Source organism: Juglans regia, chromosome 7 (assembly GCF_001411555.2).
Source record: "Juglans regia cultivar Chandler chromosome 7, Walnut 2.0, whole genome shotgun sequence".
Taxonomy (NCBI): Eukaryota; Viridiplantae; Streptophyta; class Magnoliopsida; order Fagales; family Juglandaceae; genus Juglans; species Juglans regia.
Window position 1 is genome coordinate 613,145 of NC_049907.1, and position 25,207 is coordinate 638,351.

The 25,207-nt window shown below is 38.6% G+C and overlaps 2 protein-coding genes across 2 annotated transcripts; one reads left to right on the plus strand and one right to left on the minus strand.

Moving 5' to 3' along the window:
• Positions 1-1,875: 1,875 nt before the first annotated feature.
• LOC118348995 (probable amino-acid acetyltransferase NAGS1, chloroplastic) lies at positions 1,876-4,284 on the plus strand. Its single transcript, XM_035691793.1, has 4 exons — positions 1,876-2,009; positions 2,610-2,769; positions 3,174-3,246; positions 3,881-4,284. The coding sequence occupies exons 1-4, from the start codon at positions 1,920-1,922 to the stop codon at positions 4,029-4,031; spliced, it is 474 nt and encodes a 157-aa protein (XP_035547686.1). The 5' UTR covers positions 1,876-1,919; the 3' UTR covers positions 4,032-4,284.
• Positions 4,285-5,893: 1,609 nt separating this feature from the next.
• Positions 5,894-23,777, minus strand: LOC109002459 (NADH dehydrogenase [ubiquinone] iron-sulfur protein 4, mitochondrial). The gene is made up of 5 exons (XM_018980221.2): positions 23,529-23,777; positions 14,574-14,662; positions 13,675-13,804; positions 13,077-13,106; positions 5,894-6,159 (listed from the first exon to the last, which is right to left on the minus strand). Exons 1-5 carry the CDS (start codon positions 23,685-23,687, stop codon positions 6,100-6,102), a joined length of 468 nt encoding a protein of 155 aa, XP_018835766.1. The 5' UTR covers positions 23,688-23,777; the 3' UTR covers positions 5,894-6,099.
• Positions 23,778-25,207: the final 1,430 nt, after the last annotated feature.

Below are 25,207 nucleotides of genomic sequence, written 5' to 3' on the forward strand. Positions count from 1 at the left end.
GGTTGTGGAGATTTCAACTGGAAGATGATTCATTGTGGAGATTGGTTATTGTTCAGAAGTATGGTTGTAATTGGGGGGGTTGGTGTTCCATGGAGGGTAGGGGTTCCTTTGGTGTAAGCCTTTGGAAATTTATTAGAAAGGGGTGGGAGGAGTTCATAAAACACACTAGTTTTGAGGTGGGAGTGGGGACTAGAATCAGTTTTTGGTTTGATGTATGGTGTGGTGAGAGTTCTCTATTTACTGTTTTTCCAATTGTTTCCAAATTGGCTGAAAATTAGCAGGCCACTGTCTCAGATGTATTATGCCGTGACAATGGGAGTGTTCTGTGGAATTTGATCTTATTCAGAAATGCACAAGACTGGGAAGTGGATGAAATAGCAGGTTTATACAGCCTTTTATATTCCAAGAAGTTAGGAGGAAATGGGAGGGATAGAATGATGTGGAAACATTCAGGGCGCAAAAAATTTTCTGTTAAGTCCTTCTATAAAGAGTTGTCAGCTCATCAGCCCATTCGGTTCCCTTGGAAAGGTATTTGGAGAGCTCCTGTACCCCTGAAAGTCTTTTTTTACTTGGACTATTGCTTTGGGAAAGATTTTGATTGCTGACAATTTGAGGAAACGTGGTATGATCGTGATGGAATGGTGTTACATGTGTAAAAGTAATGGCGAATCAATTGAGCACCTTTTCCTGCACTGTGAGGTGGCGAGGGAGCTATAGGCAGGTATTTTCAGTTGAGCTGGGCTGTATTGGGTCATGCCTAGAGTGTGATGGAGCTTTTAGCATGTTGGAATAGTCATCATCATTGCCCTCAACTCGCAGCTACATGGAAGATGGTTCCTTTGTGTCTATTGTGGTGTATATGGATGGAATGGAACGAGAGATGCTTCAACAACAAGGAGAGAAATGTGGGGGAATTATGGAATTTTTTTGTGTTTTCTTTAGTTCAATGGCTGGCTGCTATTGTACGGTGGGAACGTTTACGAGTTCTTATTTTCTTTTCAGCTTTCTAGAATGTGATTAGGAGTCTCTTTTGTATACTTACTGTGTACATGGGTGTTTCCTAGTTTCATTCAATCAATAAATTTCTTACTTATAAAAAAAAAAATTAGAACTAGTGGGTAGAGTTCAAAGAAAGTTATTTGAAGTGATAAGTTGTCATAAGAAAAATTCTACTCATCATCTCCACACACCACTATTTATTTTTATTTTTTTCTCTTACCAAATGTGTGGTGTATGGATGATGAGTAGAAGAATTCAATTAGTTTAAGAATAATAAAACCCAAAAAAATTAAAAAATGAAAATACAAATAAATGTGGTGTGGTGTATGAGGATGATGAATAGCAAAACTCATTGTTATAATGCTCGTGGGACTGTCCTTGGATCAGTATTTATTTGGTTGAGTTGACTTTGTGGTCAGTTCTTACCTTGTAACTTACATGCTGGTCACTTTCAGTGACTTGTTGATAAATTATCCTTGTATGATTTGCCTAGTACTTGAGACTTTTTAATGCCTTTAATGCTTCTTTTTCTTGCTCATAGGCTGTAATTAGGTATTTCTCTCTTGTATACTACTTGTGTACTTGGACTTTGCCTAATTATGAGGATCAATAAACATTCAAGCATTAACCGTTTTTAGTATCACCTGCATGATTCTTATTTCCAATGAGTAAAACAAATTTAGGAAACGAGAAGATTGTGATTTATATGCAACAAAAGTTGCATTACTACCTGGAAATGATCCCTTCTTCAGAAATTATACTCCAGATGGTTTGGAATCTGCCTTTTAAGTATCTACAACTGTCTTTTCTAGTTAGAATGATGCAATCATATTGCTGATTTATACTTCATTATGCTGTTCTTCATCCCATTCACTAACTTGTGCATTTAATCCTGTAGTGACCTCTATGAAGGAACCCGGATGGCTAGGGCCGAAGATTTCTCTAGCATAAGACAAATCATGCAACCTTTGGAAGAATCTGGCATACTTGTTCTCCGGACTGATCAAGAGGTTTGTGCCCTTGCTCTTTCATAGTTAAGGGGAGGTTTGAATAGTGAGTTGAGATAAGATGAGACGAAATTTGAAAGTTGAATAAAATATTATTAGAAAACCCAGGGGTTGGCCCAAGTGGTGAAGACCTTAGTCTTTGGTATCACTCCCTTCAAGGTCCAAGGTTCAACACCTCATGGGTGTAAACAATCTTTTGGTGCCACACCTTCGGGTAAAAAGCCAGCGATTTAACCAGTTCCGTGTAGGAAAACTTCCGAGGGTACGGTGCACGGGACTGGGGTTTTCTTTGCAGGGGTGGGTCCGAAAGGCCCTACCTTGGAGAGGTTTCCTGACATAAAAAAATATATATATATATTGTTATAATATTATTTTTGTTTTGAAATTTGTAAAAGTTGAATTGTTTATTGTATTTTGTATGAAAATTTGAAAAAGTTGTAATGATTAGATGAGGGGCTTTTTGTATCCAAACCTCCCCTTAATCAACAGGTCTGAGTAGCATTTGCTGATGTGGTTATTAATATTAACACTGAAAAACTGCCCCTGTTTGGTGTTAGTTTCATTTGAACTGGAAACATTATTCACTTGTTTTTGTGCTAGTAGCTTCTTGAAGCATTGGATTCCTTCGTTGTTGTGGAAAGAGATGGCCAGATAATTGCTTGTGCTGCTCTTTTTCCTTTCTTTGAGGAGAAGTGTGGAGAGGTTGCTGCTATTGCAGTTTCTCCTGATTGCCGTGGACAAGGACAAGGATACAAATTACTTGGTATGATTTTAATTTCCTTATTACTGCAGTTTGGCAACATCTGAGATGCGTACCCATAGATTACTATTAGTGTTTTTCTGTTCAATATCTAGCGCCTTGTTCTGACAGAAACTGATAGGAGTAATAAATAACATAGCAGAATCATTCATTATGAGAACTCTTTGGAAGGGTGATTATATTATGAACATGGATATAATGTGCTCCAAACCAATGCAGTAGTAGATTCACATATACAAGAAAAAAACAAAATCTTTAAAGGTTGACATCAAGTGCGTCTGTTCAATTATATGAATTCAGAAAATCCTATTGGTGGTTTTTCCTTTTTTTTTTTTAATTAAATAATTACCTGTTTGTTGCTTGTGGCCTTTGGTCTGCAATTTTATAACTGGAGCAAATGACTGCAGATTACATCGAGAAGAAGGCATCCTCCCTTGGATTGGAGATGCTTTTCCTGCTTACAACACGAACAGCAGATTGGTATGTTTGCACCCTCCTACTGCATGAATTTGCAACCTCCTGCTGCTTTAAATAAATTTCATAGATGTATGCTTACTGTATCAGATTGCAATGGATTCAATAATATATATATATAACTGAAAGTAGATTGCTGGTTGAAAAATACAGTGGAGTATATTATAGTTTTATGAAGAGGCTGTGCCCCAAATTTTATTGATTAGCCCTTAATAATGGTGGTAGAACACCATTACAAGTTTGAGATTTCAGCTGTCACAAGAATCCAAAAACCAAAATTGGATGCTGTTTTGATGACAGCTCGCTCGTTGGGAGAAATGAGTCTTTCGAACTCTTCGTTTTTGGGCGAATACTCTTGTACTGAATGTGGATGCTTTAAATGTTTCCTTTTTAGACTTTGTTAGTTCCTAGTTTCATAGCTTGTATTTAGGTGTTTCCGCTTGTATACTTCCTGTGTGCTTGGACTATGCCTCTCTACTTGCATTAATAAATTTCTTATTACTTGTAAAAAAATAAAAATAGCAACCAAAACCAACCTGCGAATGAGAAATATGTTTGTGTTTGGTATTCAGTTTATGGCTTGGTGAACATGGTAAAATGCTCGCTTTTGGAAAACTTATATCCACTTTTTGTTTTACAGGTTTGTGAGGCGTGGTTTTTTGGAATGTTCACTTGAGTCAATACCAGAAAAGAGGAGAAAAATGATCAATCTGTCCCGCAAATCCAAGTACTATACGAAGGAACTGCTACCTGATTCAAGTGGAATTACTGTTGATAGAGCAGTCCTTTGAAGTTGCAATGCTGCAGCTTGAAAAATTAGTTTTAGTAGATCAGAAGTATGTCGCGGATGTCTTTCTCATAATGCCGCATCAGATTTTTGATGTTGGCTATATTGGATTAATCTGCCATCCTGTGGAGGCATACTCGAAATTTTGTTCTGGGTTATGTTGAATAACAAGTATTGCAATTAACCACCTTTTTGTGCTCATTTACAGAATGGCAAGTTGCTGATGATATAATGAAAAGAAGATGGTGACCTCTGAATCCACGTATGATGTAAGGTCTATGAGAGGAAATGAATTGATAAGATTCTTACTTGAGACCTAAAAAGAATAATGAATCAGATGGTGATTCTAATTCAACACTTGGATCATGGTATACTTCCATGCTCTACAACTGCATCAACAGTTGCTCATTTATCGACACATCCAATAACTCTACTTATTGGAATGACTTGATGTTAGGCTTATACATTCTAAAAGCAACAACCCTTTACAATCTTATACTCGAAAGCGATGGTTAGCTCTCATGAGAACCTGGCTTGTAAGAAATTACATATATGATATATATGATTAAGCTTGGCTTACACGAGAGATGCGGCACACTTTGATCATGACACAGTGCTAGGCCGGTGGCTGTTCGAGTGCACGTACGGTATCAGTCATCAGAGTGCATGAATGATATATTCTTACACTTCATAAAATATTAAAAACTGCCAAGATAGGTTGATCGTCGAGGGGACATAGATACAAGGATAGGTTTCATATTGCAAGGTCCGTACCCAGCGGTTATATTAGGATACATTTATATTGCAAATCAACATGCTCATGATTCTGTATTTGAAGCATTTTGGCTCTTGTCCTGGTGTTAATTTCCTCATTTTCACTGTAATATTTCACAGCTAGCCCAAAAAATTAAGGACATAAAAGACTTCTGGATCAAGAGTCAATACATCGGTGACTATCCCGTTTGGATGGTGAAAATGTTTCATCTCATTTTATCTCATCATTACAACTTTATCAAATTTCCACACAAAATATAATAAAAAATTTAATTTTTTTAAATTTCAAAACAATAATAATATTAAAAAATAATATTATAATAATATTTTATTCAACTTTCATCTAAAATCTTCTCAACTCATTTTACTATCCAAACTGAACTAAGTGCTGCATTGCCTCTTTGAATAAAGCAACGAGGGGTAATGTATGCAATGCCATTATGCCGCTGACATTAGGGCCCGTAGTCGAGTGGCTGAAGGCAGTTCACAGCGATGACCAAAAGTACCCCAATGTATTAAACTCAACTTTCCGGCAACAATTTGTTCCGTAACTTGAAATACAGCTACTCTAATGCTGTGAGACGGTCACAAAAAGGCAGGGGATGAGCAACTTTCCGGCAACAATTGACATTGACTCATCAAATAAGTGTCATATTCAAAATTCAATGAATTTGTGTTTAAAATCCCTATTAGATTCAGTATACACTAAAATCTTCAACTTTAAGCTACAGTATATAAATTCATCTCTAAATTTGAAGACTAATTGTTTACTCTATAATTATTATTTTATTTACTTAAATCATTGTTTCTCAATTTTGAACCACAATATATTTAAGTTGGAAAACAATAATTAAGTATCAAATTAAATTATTAATTAAAGTGTAATTGTAAAATATGAAACAGATAAATTAATAATTTTATTATTAAAAAAATAATATTATATTATTATTTTGACTAATTCAATGTGGAGTTATGGCTATGAAGATTTTGAATTTATGAAAAATATGTACTTTTCATCAAATTTTAAAGATAAATTTGATGAAACCAATGCCAATTCCTTTTTTTTTTTTGGGGGGGGGGGGGGACACAGAATTCTTCAATCAGTCTATTGCACCGCGGATGCAACTTAAATGTGCCATAGTTTTACCGAGTACAACTTCAACTCCCATTTATTAAAATCAAGGAATTCATTTGGGGCAAAGCGACTTTTTTTAAGAAAAATGTGATACCAGGAAAAATTCAAGGCAGCTCGTCTCTTATATAATAGAACCATGAGCAGAGAGAAGTGAGAAATAAAATCATTCTTCCTCTGGTTTGGGAAGGCCCTTCCACTTGAAATTGTCTGCATATGCCTTCACCTGCAATCAGAGCAGAAGCTTCTACATTGTTACGACTGATATGAACATTTTAACATGCTGATGAATCAGCAACTAAGACAGCTATGATCATGTCATGCTTCCCTAGACATGGGTTGATGCAACAATGCACGGCTGGCCGAACACTGACTCACAACCATCTAAATCCTCAACTTATATTGCCACATTTTAATATTTATTCTAGAGCACTTTAGGCCTAGAAGTTATTTTGAATTATTGCATACGATACACATCTTAAATTTTTCTGGGCGTATTAACAAGATCTAAAATCATCATTCTGCATGACTAGTTAACTCTCGAACTTGTTAAACGTTTTCATCCACACTCCATATCTATTCTCATCATAGTGACTTTTTTACTTTTTGGAAGGAGATACTAATAAAAAAAACTTTTTGGAAGGAGATATCCTCCTTGTTCTCTTCTCCTTTTGCCAATTAAGCATCATTTTCCAATTCAGAAAGTCGAAAAAACAACTCCATATGCAAGGAAAAAAAAGGTACAGAGAGACTTCAAGATAACATTTGAGATCTTCCACAGGAGCCAGGACTTTAATTCTTCATGCATCATGAAAAAACCATAATGGTAAAGTAGGACATAAAAGAACTACAATGTCTTCTATGTGCCAACACCAATTATTGGATGACCACCATTCCAACATTATACTACAAGGATGAAATAAAAAGAGAGAAAAAAAAAATGTTGTAGAGAGGGATTCAAACCCTAGTGCAACAAAGACACACAGGTCAGTCAATGGTCGACAAAAGCAACAACACCCCAAGAATTGCGATTAAAAAGGAGACTAGTACAAGCTCAAAAGGCTAAGCAACCAGATAAGGAAAACGATTGAGCTTAAAGACAGGCATTCCTCTTCTGTTTACCCAAACAAAAATGGACTACGCTACTGATAACACCACTAAAGCCATCAGTAAACCATCTCTACAGTTCAACATGTTAGGAAAACATCATGTACAGGAAGAAAGGATTGTAATAAGAATTCATATCATTGACGGCATTTTTCTGACTGTCTTGGAAGGAAAATGCCTCCTACGAAATGCATTGCAATTGAATCCAAGGTGTTTGAGGTTATAAGGGATGGACGCCATGAGCTTATAACTGAGAAAGGATGAAAAGTTGTGAAAGATATGAGCTTGGGGCTAGCTACGGTATGATGGTTTACCAAAGCTTTGGAGGAGCGTCTGAAGGCTGGGAGAAAGGAGTTTTACACTGCTCATCGGGAAGGGGACAGGGGCTTCATTGCACAGCGTTGCTCTAACTCCCAAGGCTTTTACATGGCACTGGTAGAGTACGATGGGGAAGGCCGCCGGAGTTTCATCTTCATACCAGGGGATAGGGTGCATGGGTTGGAGGAAGCTAGCGGAGGTATTGAAGGAAGCTGGAAGAGAAGGTGGTCCTGCTCGTTTGTCCCCGCCAGTGACAACGGTAGCCACTTTTGACACTCGGTCATACAGGGAGGTACTCCAACAACCACGGGTTTTGGAGTTGCCTCGCGAACATGTCAGACTGGTAGGAGTGGTAGGTCTGCAAAGGTCAGGTGGTGCCACCATTTCTGCAAGTGCACAGAGATGTGAGGGGGGTGGCAGGGGAGGTGTTGGTCTGAATGAGGAAATGGTGCATCAAGTGTTGACTGTAATGAAGAGCCAGCTGGGCAAAATGACTGATAAAGTTAACTGGCTAATACAGTGCGTTAAGGAGAAAAATGGGCTGGGCTTGGGCTTGGGCTTGGGCTTGGGCTTGAATGTAGAAAATAACAGGAGTGTCGTTTCGGGCTCTCATGGTCAAACGGGCCAGGGTCAGCATAGTGGGCCTAAAGGGAAGGAAAAATGTATTGGGCCCAGGTGTTAGGCTTCAGCCCATGGGTATGCAGTCTTCCAAACAACAGGCAGGCCTTGTTTGGAGGAGAAGAATGCAGGTTGAAGTTGGCCCATTGGCAAGTGGGTACCAGCCACCATCGCTAGTGAAGGCTCAGGTGACCTTGCCGAAGGTTGCAAACCACCGACGGATGCTATGTTGTCGACGGTAGTATTCACAGAGCAAGGAGGTGTGAGATCGAGCAACACTAACATCCCCCTAGCCTCCGACATGTCGGGACCAGCATAGACTAGCCCAACGGTGGTTGCCGATGCACCTATGATGACAACCCCATTGAAAAGACAGTCGGGGGTTGAAGTTATAGAAGAAGGGGCTACGAGAATACTCAACTGTCCTCAGTTGGGCAGTCACAAAGAGTAGTGTCGGAGTCCACTGCCCCTACCAATGGTGTCCTAGCACCAGAAACTGGAGGAGTGGGCCCTCAAGGTAGTCACAGGGAGTTGGGCAAGGACTTGAGGAAGGAGGCACTCTTTGTGGGGGTGCCAGATGGATCGGATCTGCAGTTGGTTATCTGCGACGGAGAATGCTTTGATGGGGGGGTTGCTGAACTAACCCCATTATGCACGCTCCCTCCCAGTCCTAATTCAGAGAGGTTCATTTTTGTTTAAGAAGGTAGAGGAGTTACAAGCTTGCATTGGGGTTTCTTGTATAGGTTTTGAAGAGCAGTTCCGGGCCCTTCTTGTTGCCATTGAAAATGGTCGCTTGAAGTCCGCCACAAAGAGAGACAGGGAACTCAAAAGGCTCAAATGTACTATTAATTATGCAGCAAATGAGGAGAGTGGTGTAAGGGATAGATTGAAAGGGAGGGGGGTCACTATTGCTCATGAAACCTAAGATCCTCTCTTGGAACGTGCAGGGGTTTAGTGATCGCAATAAGCGCCTTCGCATAAAATCCTTACTGCGGACGTGGAAGGTTGATGTGGTGTGTCTTCAAGAAACAAAATTGCAGGTCATTAATAGAAGAATCATTCGTAGTCGGTGGGGGTGTTCGTATGTGGGTTGGTCCTATTTGGCCTCGTTGGGTGCTTCAGGTGATATTCTTTTAATGTGGGATAAAAAAGTCGTGGAGGTAGTACAGAAGTGTGTTGGGAATATATATATATATATATATATATGTTAATAAGTAAACAATTATCCGTTGGGAATTTCTCAGCCGCTAGTTTATTTAAAAATGTTGTAGATGGATGGGAGTGGACTTAATGTAGGCATCTATGGGCCAAACATGGATAGAGATAGGAGAAGGCTATGGGAGGAGTTGGCGGGTTTATATTATTTATGGGATGTGTCGTGGTGTATGGGTGGGGACTTCAATAGCACTCGCTTTCCTAGTGAGCGATCGGAGAATTATCGCAGGCCATGGAGGAGTTCTCTGAGTTCATATTTGATTTGGATATCATGGATCTCCCCCTTGTTGAGGCCTTGGGGGCGGGTTCACATGGTCCAATAGTCAGGGTTGGTCAAGATTGGATAGGTTTCTCGTCTCCCCTTTGTGGAAGGCACACTTTCCGGAGTTTTGTCAGAAGCAGTTGCCCCGTGTTCGCTCGGATCACTTTCCTATTTTGTTAGATTGTGGAGGTATTCATGGGGGACGCCAGTATTTCAAGTGTCAAAATATGTGGTTAGCAACTGATGGTTTTGTAGAGAAGTTTCGTTCTTGATGGTCTTCTTATCAGTTCACGGGTACTCCCATATTTATTCTTGGTGGTAAACTTAAGGCTTTGAAGTAAGATTTAAAGAAGTGGAACTTGGAAGTTTTTGGCAGCGTTGACAACTAGAAGACTACCCTTATGGAGGAGGAGCTACAAGAGTTAGAGATGGGAATTGACGGGAGAGACCTTGGAGGAGGTATTGTTGAGGAAAAGTTCAGTCGTGTCTGAACTAGAAAGGGTGTTGTTGATGGAGAAGACCTCGTGACGACAAAAATCCAGGGCCCTTTGGTTAAAAGAAGGTGATAAATGCATGAAGTTCTTCCATAAAGTGGCTAATGCACATTGGCACATCAATGCTATTGAGACACTCCATTCAGGTAATCAAGTACTCTCTTTCCCCTCCAAAATAGAGAACCATATTGTGCATTATTATGAAAACCTCCTCATGGAGCCGACTTGTTGGAGGCTGAAGCTCAATGATTTGTTTTTTGAGTCTATTGATCCGCAGAGTGCAACCTGGTTGGAAAGACCTTTTGACGAAGATGAGATTTATAAGGTCATTAATGGTATGGCTAAAGACAAAGTGCCGGTCCGAATGGCTTTTTGTTGGGATTCTTACAAGCTTGTTGGGAGATTGTGAAATGTGATGTTATGCGGATTTTTCTTGAATTCCACTCCTTCAAAAAGTTTGAGAAATGCCTCAATGTGACGTTCATTACTCTCATACTGAAGAATCATGGGGCTACGGAAATTGAGGATTTCTGCCCGATAAGCTTGGTGAGTTGGATATACAAGATTATTTCGAAGGTTCTTGCTAATCGGCTAAGCTTGGTAATGGAACAAATTATTTCAAAGCTTCAAAATGCATTTGTTCAAGGGAGACAAATCCTTGATTCAGTTCTCACTGCAAATGAGTGCTTGGATCATAGGTTGAAGGAGAGAGTACCAGGTATTCTATGCAAGCTAGACATGGAAAAAATATATGACCATATGAATTGGGAATTTCACTTTTATTTGCTCGGGAGGTGTAGCTTTGGTGATAGGTGGATTTTATGGATTCAACATTGTGTTACTACTTCTCGCTTCTCAGTGCTAGTTAATGGCACTCCTGCTGGATTTTTTAACAATTCCCGTGGATTGCGTCAAGGGGATCCGTTGTCTCCTTTTCTTTCATTATTGTTATAGAGACACTTGGTTGGATGGTGAAGGTTGCTGTTGAAGAAGGTTTTTATGCGGTTTTTGGGTGGGCAATGGTACTAATGGATCTATCATAATCTCACATCTCTTATTTGCAGATGACACTCTCCTCTTTTGTAAAGTGGATCTTGGCAAGATTCAAGCTTTACGAGCACTTGTTATGCTTTGAAGCCGTGTCGGGGCTTAAGGTGAACCTTGGTAAGTCCGAGATAGTGGTGGTGGGTGTGGTGCCTAGAATCAACAATCTGGCGAGTCTCTTGGGTTGTAAAATGTCTTCTTTGCCTATGAAATATTTGAGTCTTTTTTTGGGGGCAACCTTTAAAGCTAGAGCTATTTGGGATGGGGTTATTGAGAAAGTTGAGAAAATAGTTGACTGGTTGGAAACGGTTGTATTTATCGAAAAGGGGTTGACTCACACTGATTATGAGCATTTTATCTAACCTTCCGACCTTTTTTTTTTTTTTTTTTTTCTATCTATTTCCATTGCCTGCTAGGGTGGCGAATATGATCGAGAAGTTATTTCAGACTTTTTTGAGGAGTGGAGTGGGGGAGGAAACAAAATTCCATCTTGTTAATTGGAATAAAGTTTGCTCCCCAATCTTGAACGGTGGATTGCGAGTGCGCAATTTGAAGACTTTCAATAAAGCTCTATTACGGAAATGGCTATGTAGGTACCACTTGGAGGGGGATTCACTGTGGAAGGAAGTTATTGACTTTAAACACGAAAGTGCTTGGGGGGGCTGGTGTTCCAATGAAGTGAGAGAGAGAGGGGCGTGGGCATGTGGAAATTTATTAGGAGGGGTTGGCAATGTTTTGAATACCATATCCGTTTCTTGGTTGGAGAGGGTACCAGAATCAGGTTTTGGCATGATGTTTGGTGTGGAGATCACGCTCTTGATAGGGCCTTCCTAGCTCTCTATAGTATTGCAGTTAACAAGGATGCTTCTGTGGCAAATCTGCTTGCATTTTCTCATGATTCTCATTGGTGGAATGTCCTATTTAATAGGGATATTCATGATTGGGAATTGCATACCGTTTCAGAATTTTTCAGATTGATATACTCCACAGGAAGTATAACGGCACAGGGAGATAGAATACAGTGGAGGTCCAATGGCAACAAGAAGTTTACAGTCAAGGCGTATTACAAAATATTGTTATCACAAGGTAACATACCCTTCCTGTGGAAAAGTATTTGGAGGTCTCGTGTGCCTTCCAAATTAGCTTTTTTTGTATGGACTGCTGCTCTTGGGAATATTTTGACCACGGACAACTTAAGGAAGAGGGGGCTCATTGTGATGGATTGGTGCTATTTGTGCAAAAAACATGGAAAATCAATGGATCACTTATTATTGCATTGTGAGGTGACAAGAGTGCTGTGGAATAAGATCTTTAGAAGAGTTGATGTCGCTTGGATAATTCCATTTAGGGTGGTTGATTTACTTGTTTGTTGGAAGGAAATTCAAGGCTGTCCACTTATCAAAAAAAAGGAAATTCAAGGTAGTCCCCAAGTGGCGGCAGTATGGAAGATGATTCCCTTGTGCATTATGTGGTGTACTTGGTCAGAAAGGAATGCGTGATGCTTTGAAGATAGGGAGCACACAATGACGGAGCTTCACATTTTTTTTGCACACACGTTATTGCTTTGGTTTTCAGCCATTGTGCTTTAGTATAAACAATGTTCATGACTTCTTATCCTTGATTTAGCAACTCTAGAATGTATTTAGGCGTTCTTTTGTATACCTTTGTGTACATAGGCTATGCCTATTTCATTCATATCAATAAAATTTACCTCTTATTTATATATTAAAAAAAAATCATATCATTAAGGAACTCTAATGGCTGGCAAGGGCGGCTAGATTTTGAATAGATATGCCATTAACAGCTCTTACTGCTCCTAAACAGCACAGCTTCAAGCTTTGTAACCAGCGATGGAGAAGCTAGAAACTAACCATTGCAATTTTTCAAATCTTCAAGATTATTCCACTCTTGGCTATTCTAAAGCCTAGCACAGAGTGTTATTAATAGTGACAAATCCAACAACATCAACTGTGACTCTGCGAGTCCCCTAGTCAAACCCTAACCCATAAGAAAAAGATTTTGCCATACATGGGATCATGAAAAATAACAAAAAATGTCAAAAGAAAAGGTGAAAGAATCTCAAACCTTCAATAATGGCGTGTGGTGTTTCTTAACCTGCAGATGAGTTCAAGAATTATTGTAAATAGAATTAACGAGAACCAATAGTTAAGGTCAGAGGAAAATGTGAAACCATCAAAGAAGAATCAAGAGAAATTTCAACCAATAACACTAAAGCCTATTATAACAAAGAAAATTTAAAATAAAGAATCAGAAGATGCTCACGGCTACAAAAATTTAAAATTTTGGAAAAAGGAAGGTAATAGAGTATAGGGTCTCAATACATGCATAGAAAAAACCCACAGGAAAAGAACATTATACAAGATATGAAGATGTGGAGACGTACAGCTATCATTAGCTCTACAATTCACGAAGGGGCAATAAAAGGCTAAATTTCAACTTGTCTTTATGTCAATCTACCAAGTAAGTTTACTGGAACCAGACGCAACTAAACAAGACAAGACAAGAACAGACAATGTGAAAGCATGTGCAATTGCACAAAAAAAAAGGTATGAGAACGGACCTCGAAATAATTAGATTTGAAAGGATTACATATCAAAGATCCAAAAGAGAAAAAAAAACCACTTGCAATGTCAAGTTTTCAAAAACATTGAACAACACATACCACATAGTCCCAACCATGCCTTTCTGCAAATGACTTTGCAGCTTCTTCACTGTCAAAACTCAGTGCAGAATCACCAACGTGGGCATATGGGTCCCCTGTGGACGTCCAGCCCATCAATGGATTTTCCCACCTACAAACTTATTAATTAGTGAGGAGAAACAATAAAATATGTAATCGGGGGTATATGATTTTTTTAAAAGTAATTCATTGTACAAGGGGCAGGTGCATCAAATTATCACCAAATAAATTTAAAGAACTAATGCATTTTTGTTAAAGAACTTGATTGCCCTCTCGTAAGAACAAATATTGGAGGGGAGCTTGTAATATGTGTTGGCCATTGCCCTGGGGCATCCATTAGTTGGTCAAGTGCATAAATGATGAACATTGCTGTCTGGCCTGAATTCTAGATAGATATTCTAAAGTTTAAAAAAAAAAATGACAGTCATTACATAAATATTCAGAAATTCAAGAAATCACAAATATTTAAGAAATATTCACAAAATAGAGATATCTTGTTTTCCTAGGCTTCACAAAAAATAGAGATAATTGCTATTAATAAACCACTGTAATCAACTTGTGACTTATACTTTTTCTAAATACAAAATATGTTCGGTATAATAAAGAAATTTTCTGGAAAAGCTCGATTTCACCATTATGCATATCTTTGACAACATATTGTCAGCAGATGGAAGTATCATTTCCATGAGATCAATCAGGCTTCTCTGCAGAAAGCCAAGAGCATAAGATTGCATTCAATAAATGGTATTTATCCACCTAGCCATCGTGAATAACGGTAGAAAATATTCCTACCACATAAAACCATCAAAGCAAAAGAGAATTCAAAGTTCACGACTAGAAAGGCTTCCCCCAAGAGGAATTACACAGATAAAAGAACATACTTTTGTGTTGACATAAAATTGATCTTCCACCTTCCAACTTTCCCTGATCCTTGTTGGGTTGCAGCTCTAGCAGGCGAGAGAATGACAACCTATAATACATATGTCAAAAACTGAAGTGAGAAGAAGTGCTCTGGACTGAAAATCTTAAACACAATTATCGAATAAATGAAAAAAAAAAAAAAAAGCTTAATAACTCAAGCAACTATGACAATCCAGTGACAAAAAGAACCAGATCAAGCCTAAACTTATGCCTTGAGTTCCCTTTGACCAACAGCTTGCCATGTCCTTAGTAACTCATGGAATCTATTTATATAACCATGACAAAATAGAGATTTTCCCAACTACATACATATACCGACTTCTCTTAAGTAGTGCTAGAGCATACAGGAAGTAACTCAAGTTTAATCAGGCATGTTTCAAACATTAAAAAGATCTAGTTCTTACCACCTAGAAATTGATACATACCAATCCACTATTAGCAAAATATTGGCCAGTCAATAACAACAAATTTTTTACTTCTTTCTGTGAGCCCAAGCCCATGGGCTACATTTACCTTTTGCTCTTACTTCTTTTTACCCGCGTTTTGGCTTTAGATTATTGTATGAGGCCTTTGGGTTGTAACAGTGGGCTTAGGCCCGTAGCATTAACTAGTTCGCAGATTGTAGTTTTATTATCTTGTTGTTACTTTTTAGCCCAGACCCAGTACTCGGATTATATGTACTGAGCAACTTGGCTCTGAAGAATCATCCAAATAGAATCAAAAAACTTAATTTTCCCTTCTATCTTCTTCTTCTACCCAAAGGTCCTCACCCTCGAAGTGAGATTATTCTTTTTGACTCTTTGTGGTGTGTTACAAATTGGTATCAAAGAGACACCGATCTCTGTGCCATCATGGAGGAAATCTTTGTATCCTTCAGCAAAATCAGTGAGTCAATGGAACGAATTCACGAAATTCTCCATCAACATGTAATTGATGGCAGGAAGGGTTTTGAAAAAAAAAATAATCATCTTGAACAACTACTTCGTGAGTTGCAGGAAAAGGAAGAACGAGATAAGTGTTATTCCGACGCAATTACTCTTTCTTCTGTTCCTAGAAATCCCTTTACAAATTGGAAATTATTTTTTCAACGCTCAAATCTCCCTCCCCAATTTTTGTTTCCTTCCTTTGCTCTCAAATTTTACTTTCTCTTTCCTTCCTTTATGTTGGTCGTCCCTAGCACTAACTATACACTAACTAAAAAAGGGGAAGACCAAGCCATCCAATGGAAGTTTGACCCCGATGGAATCGATTTTCAATTTCTCAACTCTTCACTTTCACCACAAAAAACCAGTCATACTATATTTCAACCCATAGATCTCTCAAAAACTTTAATCTTGGTGTGGTTCCACATCCACGCTAGTTCCATTCATCCATGGTGGACAAGGCAATCCTGTCGGCCTCTCAGTCACCTTCGTCGACGTCGTCGATCGTGCTGCTGGGCCATTCAGGGAGTTACAAAGCCTTGCTATGGGGAAAGGAGTAGCAGCAATAGCTTCGGCTTCTGTAAAGAAGACCCAGGTCTTCAGTTGCAACCTCAAAATCCGCTGCAACAGCTTTGGTCTCTGGTTCTCCAAATCAGTTTTGAATGGGGTCCAAAGCTTCTCCACAGCCTTAACTCAATCCTTTCTTGAACCACGAGATGTGCTACGTTTGGCTAGGAATGACATGACCTATGATGATGCGGCAGTTTTTGTCTCCATTCCCAGTGGTAAGCATTTCTCATGTCACCATTTTCAGTTTTTGTTGAAATTCAAGTGCACAGCATACTATGGAAGGTAATTTTGAGGTATATGGGGTCTTTTATACTTTGTTTGTAAGCTCTGGTGGAGGGGAATGGAGAATTCGTATGGGGTTGCAAGTTTCAGTAGATACGAACCTTGCTCCTCATATGCTTGATTTTTTGCCACTTAAAGTTGTTTTCAAGCCCTTTGATAGAGGAAGAGAAAGAAACCCTTTGGGAATGCATTGGAATGGCCAGGACACCATTGAGCTATTGAAAGAGCCCCAAAATTTTTTTGTAGCAAATAATGTAGTACATCATGTCACTCAGAGAGAGTAATTATTTAGGTTGTGTGGTGGAGAAGGATGTGCTGGAAAAGAATTTGCGAGTGTGGAATGGAGAGTGCGTTTGATGTGAGAATTGGGATGGGTCTAAAAAATTTATTGAAGGCTGATTGTGTGAAGGTGATTCCAATGATGCCTACTTTTGGGTGTGACTCCAATGATGTTACTTATTATGCTATGATAGATGCTGATGGACTGGCAATGCATGCAGCTCCTATGTACATAGCAGCAACCGGAATAAATAGGCCAATTGCACTCATTGAAGCTAATGTTGTCCTAAGTCGAATTAGTCTTTTCTGTGAGATAGCTGGGCACCTCTGTTTGGTACCCTTCACCCTAAGTTTGACCCAATGACTTCCTGGAAGTCTGCTATTGGTTTGATGTTATGCTCATTGCCTGTTGTGGTTTTTCTAACATGGTTAACCAACAAGGAGATGAAGCAGAAAGGGATGGGGTTAAATGTAGTTCTCTACAATACACTCTTGGCCATATGTGTTGATCTTGAATATTATCAAAGGAAAGCTAGGGTTTTCTTTAAGATACGGCAGCTAGGCAGCTAATCTCCTATTTTACTGGGTTGCGGCTAGGGTTACATGGCAACTAATCTCCTATTCTACTGGGATACAACAGAACTAATTTCAAATAGATTAGGATTTATTTACTAATCTTATCTTGTATTTAAATTAAACTTGTACATATTTAGATAAGATAAAGTCAGGTTAGTTTAGATAAGATAAAGATGTAGTTTGTTGAGATTCAAATTGAATTCTCAATCTTATCTTTGCAATTATTTCTGGAACTATTTTTTATATAATGAGAAGAAAGCACCTCAAAGAGGTATTCGACCAAATCTGACATGGTATCAGAGCTACTTTGATTTCCTTTTTCTTTTTTTTCTTGCACTTCCTCGGCCAACCCTAAAATCTTTAGGGTTTCTATTTTCTGTTTTTTCCAGAGGCTACTTCTAGTTTCTTGATTTTCCTGGGGTCCTCTATTTCACGGCAACATCTCTCTTTTCTTGCTCTTGGTCTGTTTTCATGGCATCTGAAAAATCTGATTCCTTGTGCATTCGGTTCAATGGAAAAAATTATTTTGCTTGGGCATTTCACTTTTAGCTTCTTGTCAAGGGTAAAGAACTCTGGGGTCATGTTGATGGGACTATTCCAGCCCCTAATAGTGCAAAGGAATTGTCTACATGGGAGAGTAAGGATGCCAAGATCATGTCTTGGATCCTAGGTTCTATTGAGACTCACATCATCCTCAATCTACGACCCTACAAAACCTCCAAGGCTATGTGGGAGTATTTGAAGAGAATCTACACTCAAAATAATTCTGCTCGAAGATTTCAATTGGAATTTGAGATGGCTAATTTTTCTCAAGGTGGCTTATCAGTGGAGGACTTCTATTTTGGTTTTTCAAATCTGTGGGCTGAATACACTAACATTGTGTATTCTTCTATCCCTGCCGATGGTCTCCCTCATGTGCAAAGTGTGCATGAAACTAGTAGGAGGGATCAGTTTCTAATGAAACTACGTTCAGATTTTGAATCTGTTTGTTCTCAGTTAATGAATAGAGATCCAATTCCTTCTCTTGATGATTGTTTGGGAGATTTGCTTCAGGAGGAGCAAAGGTTACTTACTCGGAGTAGAATGGAACAGCAACTTGCATCTCCTGCTCAAGTGGCATTTACAGCACAAGGAAAATCCAAGGGCCGAGACTGTTGCAAGGGATTTGGTCACATTGCCACCCACTGTCCAAAGAAATTTTGTAATTATTGCAAAAAATCTAGACATATTATCAAGGACTGTCCAATCCGACCTTCTCGGAAGCAAGAGAGTGCCTATTCCACCTCTGTTGAAGTCTCGGGTGCATCCTCTTCTTCAGCTCCTGCTGCTGCCACTCATGCTTCAACACCTGCCGGTTCCAATTTTACTACTCTTACTCCCGATATGGTACAACAAATGATAATTTCTGCCTTTTCTGCTTTAGGCATCTCAGGTAAACCAAAGTCCACCCCTAATTCTTGGCTCATAGATTCTAGTGCCTCAAATCATATGACTAATAATTCCACATTGTTACACAATCTTCAGTCCTATGATGGTCCTCTCAAAATCCACACGGCAAATGGTAGTTCACTACCAATTTCTGCCGTGGGTGATATGTCCCCTGTCATTCGAAATGTTTTGGTTTCTCCTACTCTCTCCACAAGTTTACTTTCTGTTGGACAGCTTGTTGAAAATAATTGTAATGTCTCTTTTTCATCTTCTGGTTGTGTTGTACAGGATTGAGTGTCCGGGAGGATGTTCGCGAGTGGTCCTACGGAGGGTCGGCTATTTCCAATAAATCCTAGTTCAGCTTCTATTGCATCTAGTTCCTTTATTTCTTGTAATGCTGTCAAAATAAGTACTAAGGATTGGCATCGACGTTTAGGACATCCCAATCCTAATGTACTCCAAACTTTGTTTAAATCTGGTGCTATTGACAATAAAAATTTTGTTTCAATGGAAACAATTTCTTTTGATTGTGTACCTCTAGCAAACTTGCCAAAAGCAAAGTGCTACCATTCCCACAATCTGGTTCTCATGCTTCTCGGGTGTTTGATATAATTCATAGCGATGTTTGGGGTATATCTCATGTTATATCACATGCTCACTATCAGTATTTTATTACTTTTATTGATGATTGCAGTAGATTCACTTGGATATACTTTCTCCGTACAAAGTGAAGTATTTTCTGTTTTCAAAGCCTTTCTTGCACTCATTCAGACACAATTTGCTTCCTCTATCAAGGTCTTACGATCTGATTCTAGGGGTGAATATATGTCTCATGAATTTCAGAATTTTCTTCAAGAAAAAGGTATTCTTTCTCAACGTTCTTGCACATCTACACCACAACAAAATGGGGTAGCTAAGCATAAGAATCGTCATCTACTTGATATGGTTCGGGCACTTCTTATTGACTCATCCGTTCCATCTCGTTTTTGGTGTGAAGCATTAGCTACTGTTGTCCATTTAATTAATAGATTGCCCACACCAGTTTTACATAATGTTTCTCCCTATTCCATATTGTTTGGTCACACTCCTAATTATTCTGATTTCCAAATCTTTGGTTGTGTGTGTTTCATTCATCTTCCACCACATGAAAGACATAAATTAACTACTCAATCTGTTAAGTGTGCTTTTCTTGGATATAGTTTCACTCAAAAAGGGTTTCTTTGTTATGATCCTAATGCACGAAGAATTCGAATTTCCAGGAATGTTTTCTTTTTTGAAAATCAGCAATTTTTTCTATCTCATGTCGATCCTATCTCACCTAGTTTTTCAATTATTCATGATGAGCCCGAGCCCTTCCCTATGCCCATTCCTAATACCTCTTATGCTCCAATGGCTCGGTTTAAACCTGGTTTTGTCTACACTCGACGTCATAGCACCCCTTTAGCCGAGTCTCCTATGGCTTTTCAAGATTCTCCTACTCCGGCACCTGATCCAACATCCACCATAGTTCCTACTGCTTCTATTCCTTGGAAATCTACCCGTCTCTCACCCACCAGATCGGTATGTTTTTTCTTCCCCCACTTCCATGACTGCTACATTATCTTCCATTGTTATCCCTTCTTGTTACAAACAGGCTATGGAACATGAGTGATGGCAGCAAGCAATGCAGACAGAACTTGATGCACTTGCGGCTAATCAGACTTGAGATGTGGTACAATGTCCTCCTTCTATCAAACCAATTGGTAGTAAATGGGTATACTCCGTAAAGCTTCGTTCCGATGGCTCACTAAAACAATACAAAGCTAGATTGGTTGATTTGGGGAATCGCCAAGAGTATGGCATAGATTATGATAAGACTTTTGCTCTGGTTGCCAAGATGACTACTGTTCGCTTGTTACTTGCTCTTGCTGCTTCTAAATCTTGGCAATTACATCAGATGGATGTCAAGAATGTTTTCTTGCATGGTGATCTAAATGAAGATATCTACATGAAACTTCCATCTGGTATGCCTATTTCCTCCCCTACGACTATTTGTAAATTGAAGAGGTCTTTGTATGTTCTTAAACAAGCTCCTCGAGCTTGGCTTCAGAAATTTCGCAATACTTTGCAAGGGTTTTCTTTTAAGCAAAGTAAGTACGATGCTTCCTTATTTTTGCACAAGGGCGATACTGGAGGAATATTTTTATTGGTATATGTAGATGATATTATCATCTCTAGTTCGGATGGACTTTTGATTCAAAAACTTCAGCAACATCTTCATAATGTGTTTCACATGAAGAATCTGGGGGATCTTACCTACTTTCTAGGGTTGGAAGTTAGGTCTCAGCCACATGGCTTATTTCTCAATCAACACAAGTATATTCAAGACCTAATTCAGTTAGAGAGATTGGAAGATACTACTCCAGTTGATACTCCTCGGGAGGTGAATGTTAAGTATAGGAAAGACGAAGGCGAACTTCTCTCTGATCTTACCTTATACCGTAAGTTGGTTGGTAGCTTGATTTATCTCACCATCACCCGCCCTGATATTTCCTATGTTGTCCACATTGTTCGTAAGTTCATGGATTCTCCTCAACATCTTCATTTTGTAGCTGTTCGTCGGATTATTCGCTATCTACTAGGGACTCCTAATCGTGGACTGTTTTTTCCCTATGGGTTCATCTCTTCAATTAGTTGCCTACAGTGATGCAGATTGGGCTGGATGTCCGGACTCTCGACGTTCTACTATTGGATGGTGTGTCTTCCTTGGGGATTCTCTTATCTCTTGGAAATGTAAGAAGCAAAAGTGTGAATCTAAGTCATCTACAGAAGCTGAATATCGGGTTGCGGCTAGGGTTAAATGGCAACTAATCTCCTATTTTATTGGGATACAGCAGAGCTGAATTTCAAATAGATTAGGATTTATTTCTAATCTTATCTTGTATTTAAATTAAACTTGTACATATTTAGATAGGATAAAATCATATTAGTTTAGATCAGATAAAGATGTAGTTTGTTGAGATTCAAATTGAATTCTCAATCTTATCTTTGTAATTATTTATGGAACTATTTTTTATATAATGAGAAGGAAGCACCTCAAAGAGGTATTTGACCAAATTTGACAGATATAAGGTTGGAGCTGTCAAGAAACTAAATGAGGAACTTAAAGCCAATGACCATTACTTGCCTCCTATTGTTATAGTTGATGAGATTGGGAAGCATGTTCTATAGTGGATGGGGATGTAGTGGTTACATTCAATTTCCGAGCAGACCATATGGACATAATTGCTAAGGCACTCGAATATGAGAATTTTTACATATTCAATCGGGCTCGATTTCCTAAAATCTGTTATGCTGGAATGCTTCAGTATGATGGCGAGTTGAAGCTTCCAAGTCATTACCTTGTTTCACCTCCAGAAATTGAGAGAATATCTTATGAATATCTAGTGAAAAATGGAATCCGTATATTTTCTTGCAGTGAGGTCATCGAAGTTGGCCATGTAACTTTCTGCTGGAATGCAAATTGCTCTAGATATTTTAAGCCAGCACTAGAGGAGTACGTGGAAATTCCAAATGATTTCATAATTACATTAAATGTCTAGCCAAAGATGAAGGCAATGGAAATTACCGAAAAAGTGAGAGATGCTATACTTAGCCGTAAATTTGACCACATGCATGTCAATCTACCAAATGGTGACATGGTGGGGCATACTGGTGACATTGATGCTACAGCTGTGGCTGGCAAGGCTGAAGATGAGGTTGTCAAGATAACTCTTGGTGCAATAAACCAAGTGGGAAGAATTTATGTTGAAATTGTAGAAGCATGTCTTGAAAAGCTAGTTACAAAGGCTGTGATTATTCTTAATAATGAGATGAACCCAGACACTACGTCGCATGCATTGAGTTACTTTCAACAAAGGCTGGAACCAAATAATGGCCTCTTGCAAGCAATGCTTTCTATGAGGAAGTTACTGCTCTTGGGCAACAGGGGTCAACAACTTAATCCTTGGGCAGGCTTGGGTTGACTCAACAAGGGAGATAATCTTAACGAATTTTAACCATGTTTTTTTGGGTTGGAGTTGGTAGCTATGAAATGAATGGATATGTATACAATGTTGCTGAGATGCTCTAAACCTTGAGGACAAGGTTCTTTGAAGGGGACAGCAATGTAACAAACCTAATTAACTTGGACTCAGCCTAAGCCCATGGGCCACATTTACCTTTTACTCCTACTTTTTTTTACCCGTGTTTTGGCTTTAGATTATTGTATGAGGCCTTTGGGTTGTAACAGGTAGTGGGCTTAGGCCCGTAGTTAACTAGTTTGCAGATTGTAGTTTTATTACCTTGTTGTTACTTTTTAGCCCAGGCCTAGTCCGTGGGTTATATGTACTGAGCAACTTGGCTCTGAAGAATCATCCAAACAGTATCAGAAAACTCAATTTTCCCTTCTATCTTATTCTTCTACCTGGAGGTCCTCACCTCGAAGTGAGATTATTCTTTCTAACTCTTTGTGGTGTGTTACAGTATTGAACTACCTTTCTATATATGTGTACGAATGCTCCTCCCCACGTATATATAAATATTTCCAGCTTGATCAATCCCCCTCAAAAAAAAAGAAAAAAAGAAAAGGCGAATAAAACTCCAAGATCAAACTTTTGATTTTAGAGAGCTATCGGAAATGGGCTAACTTGGGAAAATGAAATTCCCTAATCCCTAGAAGTCCAAGTTCATGAAACCTCACAATTATCAATAAGTATATGATCCATTTGAAAATGGGTAAGAAGAAAAAGAAACTAAAACAATGTGATCCAATTGAAAGTGGATCAAAACAATAAACAAAAAGAATAATTTTACGGAAAAGGTCAGTTCAGGCTGTACCCTACGACGAAGGTGCTCTTCGGGGATTCCGGAGACCATGCCGATCTCGCCGGGCTTGACCTCGATCAATGCATCAGCAGAGAACGGTCTGGACCATGGGACTAGTGTGGTTCGGAAAGCACGAGCGTGGCCTGAGATGCGTTGCACGGAGCTTGCCATCGAATATCCAAATGACGCTAAGGTAACCCAACACAGTTTTGCTTCATATGCGTATTTTGCCACAAGGGAGCTTCATATGCAATTTTTGGTAAATTTACAGGCCCAGCCCCTTTTAGTTCTTGATATATGAAAACTGGCCCTTACCTTCATTTATTAATAAATGCTAACTTGCCCTAGTACATTTTTTTTTAATATTAAAAAAAGTTATTATTAGTAAATTTGTGTATGTGTTTTTTTTAATATCTAAAAAAAATGAAAATTCACTAAGGACAATTTGGGGGACAACTTGGGAGAGCAACGTACATCATTTTTTTATTATCAAAAACACTCCGTCTTATATATATATATAAAAAAATAGAGTCAATTTGGATTAACTCACTATTATTTATAAATTTTATCCTATAAATTTCATTACTATTCACAAACCATCTCAATTTATCTCATCTCAAAATCCAAACAGGATCTTAATCTTCATGCCAAATGTAGTGTAAACAAAACATTCACACCCCCTATTGAAAAGTACCACTTCAATCTCATGTGTTATACGGTAGACATACAAAGCACGAGATCCTCACTCATTTTAAACCAAAACAAGTTTCATTCTCCTCCCAAATCAATCCATCATCCTCCTGAATTTGTCCCAAAAAATAGAGATAGATCTTCAACAAAATAAGAAAATAGAAATCAAATTTTGTAAATGTCATGCATCTTTCTTGTGACTTTATCGAAAACCAAACACGGTAAAATGCATAACTTGACATGGTAGAAGCTACGGTGGTGTGGTTTTCACTTTCCACTCCTCCCACATCTCACCAATGTTTCATGAGAAAATAAGTAGGCATTCAATGGTGGTCATCATCGCTAGATCATTGTGTAGGATTTCCATATGAGTTTAAGCATAGGCTAGTTACAACGAGCAAACCCTAAACATCCCCTCTCCCATGTCCAAATATTAATATGTATATACATACATATATATATATATGTATGTATATATATGAGTAGAAATGTCAAAATCCCCTCTTTATTTTTTTTTTCTCTTTGTGTTTTCTTTCCCAAAAATATAATATGATATGTATGTTGTTTCTTTTTCACTAGAAATTCTAGATAAAATGTAGGATTTTAAGGATGTACAAAGACATTGAAGAGTTGGTGAGAAATCTCTCAATTTGATTTGTAATAAATAACAAAATCTAGAGTTTGTGCATTGGGGTTGGAGACAATGGCTAAAATGTTGAAGTGTGATCGCAGAATCATGGGAGAAGAGGCTTTCTTTACATTAGGGGTAGGCAGCAGGGCCCTGCACCTCGCCCCCGCTTAGCAGGGCAAGCAACCCTGTTTCGCCCATACAGGAGTGGGGGATCCCGCCCTGCATTTTCTCTGTGCCGCGCCCGCTTACATGTTTATATATATATATATATATACATATGTATATAATATTTATATATAAAAACATAAATATATATGTATATTTTACAAATTGTGTATATATAAATATATATTACAATTTGTTAGACTTA